The 6000-nt window shown below is 44.6% G+C and overlaps 1 protein-coding gene across 5 annotated transcripts in view; it reads left to right on the top strand.

The window, feature by feature from the left end:
* Positions 1-307: 307 nt before the first annotated feature.
* OPA1 (OPA1 mitochondrial dynamin like GTPase) overlaps positions 308-6000 on the top strand; it is a 108737-nt gene continuing 103044 nt past the window's right edge. For 4 of the 5 annotated variants that reach the window (XM_089654303.1, XM_089654301.1, XM_089654302.1 and 1 more), the window contains exon 1: positions 308-421. In XM_089654303.1, the coding sequence (XP_089510429.1) occupies positions 405-421 (17 nt within the window). In that variant the 5' untranslated portion in view covers positions 308-404. The remainder of the gene's footprint in view (positions 422-6000) is intronic. The other variant, XM_089654304.1, reaches the window with a different exon arrangement.

Here is a 6000-nt window from a genome sequence, read left to right as displayed (position 1 = left end):
GTAATGTTTTATTTATATGCCATGAGGATTGGACGTGCTTCAAACTTCATCCAATGTGAAGCGGTGCTAATTCTTCATAGGGCAGGTGACAAGGTAAATATTCTGCTCTAAAATACGATCATCTTTCCCATCTAAGAAAACTTTTTACAGAAAGATTTATTCTGCTGCAGGACTCGTTCTCTACACTATCGGTCTATGCGGTGTTTACACTTTCTACCCTTTACACAGCCACCGGAACCTTTATCTCGCGGAACCTTCGAAGGCAGGCAATGTTGCCTATGGAGCTCAATTCAGTGTGCTCTCTGGTGTTTCCCGGAAGTGGAGTTGGTGACAGCTTTGGGTGCCCTTGTTTGGCAGCTGGTTCTGGATGTGCTGGAGAGGGTAGAACTTGCCGGTCACCCAGGATGTTGCGGGCCGCCTGGTGAGTGGGAGAGGGGCACTGGTTGTGTATGGGGGAGAGTTCTGGTAGGTCGGTGCTGTGCACTCCTGTGGTGTCTGATGGAAGCACATGGGAAGTGCTGAGCTGCCTATAGTCGAGTCTATCCCTGGGAGCTGTGAGTTCACGAGGCGTCCTTCTATGACAGGGAATGAGCACAGGCAGGGGTGACATATAGGCCAGACACACTTTGTGAATCTCATTAGTCTGTAGATGAAGTATGGTCTGTATCATTAGTGGCCAGGTCTGCCTTCATCATACCACACCTAGATTTACCAACAATGACCTCTCCTTAAAGTACTTTACACTCTCAGTGGTTTTATTTACCGTAACACAGCAAAGTAAGAATTCCCCAATGAACTGTTTGTTCACATTCTTCCCCCAGCACTTGTATTTTACAGCGTTCAATGCTTCTGCCTTCTCAGGCTTGGTTCACATCCATACAGGTTGCGGTTGACATGTTTTTATGATGCATTTTGCAGTGCTTTTTTGAAACATGTTTTTGATGTGTTTTGCACTTTTTTGGGTTAATAGGAGAGTTTGATAGTTCTGTTCATGTAGTGCGACTTTGATGCAGCTTCAGTGCCAGACAGTGTAAAGTTGCATCAAAGTAGTGCAGAAACCTTTGTGTCCAAAGTCACATGTTAGGGGTTAATTATTAGGGTTAGTGGCAGTGGCGTCCCGAGGCAGGTGCGTGGGGGTGCCGCCTGCACCAGGTGACACCGACCGCATGGGGTGACACCGGACCCGCTCCACGAAAAGGTAAGTTGTAAAGCAAGCTGACGATCCCCACAGGATGGATCCGATCCATCCTGCGGGGATCATCGGCTTTCTTTTCAACCTATCTTTTCATGGAGCGGGTCCGGTGTCACCCCATATACGTTGCATGCCGATGATCCCTGCAGGATGGATGGGATCTGCGTATTGGGGAGCATAATGGATTGGACTCTGATCCATTATGCTCAATCCGGCAGATCTGAACCATCCTGCGGGGATCGTCGGAATGCAACCTATACAGGGTGACACCGGACCCACTCCACGAAAAGGTAAGTTGTAAAGAGAGCCAACGATCCCCGCAGGATGGATCGAATCTGCGGATTGAGCATAATGGATTGGAGTCCAATCCATTATGCTCAGTCCGCAGATCCGATCCATTCTGCGGGGATCGTCGGAGGGGGTGTCACCAAGTGTTACCTCACCGGGTTACACCAGCCCTAGGGACGCCTGTGGTTGGTGGTAATGGATGAGTTATCATTAACCCTAACATTTAGCCCTAACCTCAGGGATGTGGAAACTTTTGAAAACACTACTTGTCCAAGGACTAAATCTGGGTCCCAATCTACTTATCCCTCATGACAATCTACTTGTCCAGATTAACCCCTTTGCGCCGGCGCTTCTCGGCTCTTTAAGAGTTTCAGGAGGCGGGGTGTTAGGATCATGTGACAGCCGTGATTCGCTGTCACATGATCGGAAAAGGTCCCGATTGCAAGGGGAGATTGGGACCTTTCTGTGAGTCACAGACATGTGCTGGGAGTGCGCAGGGCACGCGCTGTCAGCACATATGTATTTTCAAATGGCACGCAAATATGCGGCCGCTCGGCGTCAAGGCCCAGACGCCGAGAGGTCGCATATTTGTGTGTGCTCGGCGTCTAGGGGTTAAAAAAATAAATAAATACATTTTAACCAAAATCGTATTTAAATCTGAAATGCTTTTAGGAATGTATGGGACTTTTAAAATCAAAAGGGGCTCAAACATTTAATTTTTTTTAACATTGCGCTGTATATCTCCTCCTCCCCTCCATGCCTGTCTCCAGCACCGCACCCGGGGACTAGTAGGGAGGAGAGAGACCTTTCAGTGTGATGAGCACCGATTGGGTGCTCGGCAGGAAAGGAGAGCGTCAGGCTTATCGTTTATCCCTTTCATTGCCAGAGCCGTTTTTGCGTTTTTTGCACGTTTAAAAAATCATTTTATGCTTGAAGATAACACACAACCCCCAAACATTATATATTTTCTGAAGGCAAAGATCCTAGAGAATAAAATAGCGGTAGTTCCAATTTTTTATGTTCGATATTACTGCAAAATTTCAGTAAAAAATACATTTAAATTAATTTTAGGGTACAAAAAAGCAATAAATTACCCTATTTTTTTGTAAACTACAAAAGATGAGGTTGCACCGAGTAAAAAGATATCCAACATGTCAAACCTTAAATTTGCGTGTGCTCATGTAATGACGACAAACTTCAGTACCCTATATTTTCTATAGGCAACCCTTTTAAAACCCCTTATAGGTGATCAGTATAGTGTTACGGAAGAGGTCTTGTGCTAGAATTATTGCTCTCATTTTGGTGTGCGCAGCAATATGTGACGTGTATTGCAGTGAACATTTGCATGCGTAGGCACCCTGGCGCGTGCTTTTACGTTTGTACATGAGTATATGTGGGGGTAGGGGGCTTAAATTTATTTTTTTGAGGGATGTTATGTGCTTGGGTGCAACTTTGATATTTTTTTTTTTAATTATACAAAAATAAATTTTTTTGCTGAACTTTTTTTTTCATCACATAGGGGACAAAAATTCCCCTATATGATGATTTTTTGGTGACAGGTTCTCTTTAATGAGACATCCAGGGTCTAAAAGGCTGGCACCGTGGTGGACTGTTTGAAAGCAATCAGGCGGCAGTACTGCCATCCGAATGCTTTCACCTTACAGGTGAGCCCTGCTGCTTGACCGCAGCAGGACTAAAGGTTGAAAAAATCTACCTGCCCGACACCCAGAACTACATGTCCCGGGCATCAGCCGATACAAATTCAACATCCCTGAACCATAGTCCTTAAAGTGCTATTAAAGGTTCAGCTTTTATTTAAAAAAAATAACAAAACATGTCTTACTACCCTTAGAATGCATAACAATAAAAAACCTTCAGCCTTCACAACCACTTTAACAACTTGCCATCTGCCCTATAACAGAAGTACTGCTACAGGGCAGCAGTGCTGCGCAAAATCACGTATATATACGTGATTTGCATTTCTGGGTAGGGGGCACACACACCGCTCTACCCGCTCTGCTTTTGGCTTCCTGGGATGTCAATCGGTGTTCATCTGCAAAGCTGACGGGAGAGTTCTGTGTGTAAACAACACAGGTCTCTCTCCTGTCAGCATGGACATGTTGCTTTGTATCACTCTGCACAGCAGAGAGATACAAAGCAGCATGTCTACCAAGTAAAACTACACACAACACACAGTGGAGAATTACTGTAGTAGCCTACTCTACTACAGTGATCCTCTGGGTCCTGTGAAACGGGGAGTTGCTTGCTTAGCACAGGCACCATTCTCAGTGAATACAAGGCTTTCTCTGGACAAGGTGAAGATCATGATGTCACCCCACCACACCTCTACCTCATCCAGTCAGAAAGGAAAATGAAAGGAGTTCACTGAATGGCTCCCATGTCAAGCGAGCGGCCCCCTTTGTTCACAATGCAGCATAGCAGCACAGGACCCAGAAGATATTGAGGATCACTGAGTATCAGGGCGGCTGCTACAGTGATTCTCTTCTTCCACAGCGATCAGCTTGGTATAAAATACCCCTACTCACTATAGTCCACACTGGACCAATGTAACTATGCAAAAATATCCCAAACTGGAATTCAGCTTTCACATATTTTATTCATACTGTTGACAGCTGGATTATTTGATCCCTTTTTATGTTTTTTTGCCAACTGAAGCTAGTTAACCGCTTCCTGCCCGCCCGTACTGCGGACGGGCGGCAGCTACGGGCACCTCACTCTGGCTATACTAACAAAGGGGGGCTCCCCACCCGCGACTGGTGAATGGGACCCAGTGATCATGTGATCGCAATGTTAGCAAAGCTGTTATGAATCAGTTTGATTCATAACAGCTCTGGTTCTCTTCCTAGTGAGCTTTGATTGGCCCACAACTGTCACATGATAACAGAGGCCAATCACAGCACTCTGTACCATGTGACCAGCTCCAGCCAATCACAAATCTCTATCTTGAGCTGTCAAAAACCTAGCTCATTCATGATAGTTCATGAATGAGTTAGGCTCCATGTACACTGCAGCTGATAAACTCACGTTCAGGAGTTTTTCTCCGGTTTTTTTTTCAGCAGCCCCTGAATTCTCCCTAATGTTTTCCTATGTGTCCACATACACTGTCGTTTACAGGCAGTTTAGTTTACAGTCGTTTTTTTTTTTTTAATGCACCAAACCTGCATTCAGGAGTAACAAAAATTAACCATGGCCGGTGGTTGTGGGGGTCTGCAGGCGGGGGCTTTAGCAAGGGGGACCCTAGATCCCGGCCCACACCCCCCGTGAATGAGTATGCGGTACATGGTTCTCCTACCCATTCACAAAAGAAAAGCTGTAGTGTGGAAAAAAGACAGAAGTCATTCTTCGACAAGCCCTTTAATAAAAGAATGTCCCCCGAAGTAGATCCAACATTAATCACGATGTCCACCGCCACTCCGAAGCTGAGCAGAGACCAGAATGACTCCAATCATCTCTATGGTCTAAGAAACCAGAAGTTACAAGCATTTCATCATGTCCATTTCGCTGGACTTTAACAGTTCCATTTTTAAATTGGGAAAGCATCTGATCTCACCGATCTTGGTGTGACCAGATGCTTTAAGGGCAGAGGAGAGATCTAGAGTCTAATAGGCCCCAGATTTCTCATAAACATTCCCTGTGATAACAATAAAAGTGATTAAAAAAGAAAAAATCACCCTCGCCCCTCCCCCCTTCCTGTGCTTGTGTGCAAGGGCAAACGCAAGCGTTGGTCCTGTGTCGGTATGTAAACAGAGATTGCACCATGCATGTGTGAGGTATCACTGCGAACGTTCGATCGAGGGCAGTAATTCTAGAAATAGACCTCCTGTGTAATTATAAATTCTTTTCTTTTTTCTTTCAAAACCCTGTGACAAAAGTGATATCTGTAAATTAATCACCATGCCTCTTATCAAATTCCTTGGGGTGTCTACTTTCTAAAAGAGGTCGTTTGGTTTAGTTTTTGTACTAGCCTTGCATTTTAGGGCCTCTGAAACTGTGATAAGTAGTGGGGAAGTGATTTGAACAAATATGCCCATTGAAAGCCTGGGGGTGGTCGTTGGATTTTGGGGGGGCCTGTATGTAGCTAGGCCGCCAAATAGTCTCTCACATGTGGTATCCCCATACTCAGGAGAAGTAGCAGAATGCGTTTTGGGGTGTTATTACACATATACCCATGGCATGTGTGAGCAATATGTAATTTAAGTGACAACTTTGTGTAGAAAAAAAAAATAACTTTCATATTCAAAAAATTTGTGTCAAACAAAATGTTCCATGGACTCAACAAGCCTCTTAGCAAAATCCTTGGGGTGTCTACTTTCCAAAAAGTGGTAATTTGGGGTGGGGTTTGTACTGCCCTGGCATTTTAGCACCTCAAGAAATGTGATAGGCAGTCAAAGTAAAAGCTGCATAAATTCCAATATATATACCATAGTTTGTAGACACTATAACAGTCACACAAATCAATATACATAATTATAATAATATACATGTATTAGGATTGTTAT

This window comes from Staurois parvus, unplaced genomic scaffold, assembly GCF_062004578.1.
Source record: "Staurois parvus isolate SC_StPar_1 unplaced genomic scaffold, SC_StPar_1.0 ptg000750l, whole genome shotgun sequence".
In the NCBI taxonomy this organism is placed as follows: Eukaryota; Metazoa; Chordata; class Amphibia; order Anura; family Ranidae; genus Staurois; species Staurois parvus.
Note: the sequence above shows the minus strand (reverse complement) of the source record. Positions and strands in the feature narration are given on the sequence as shown.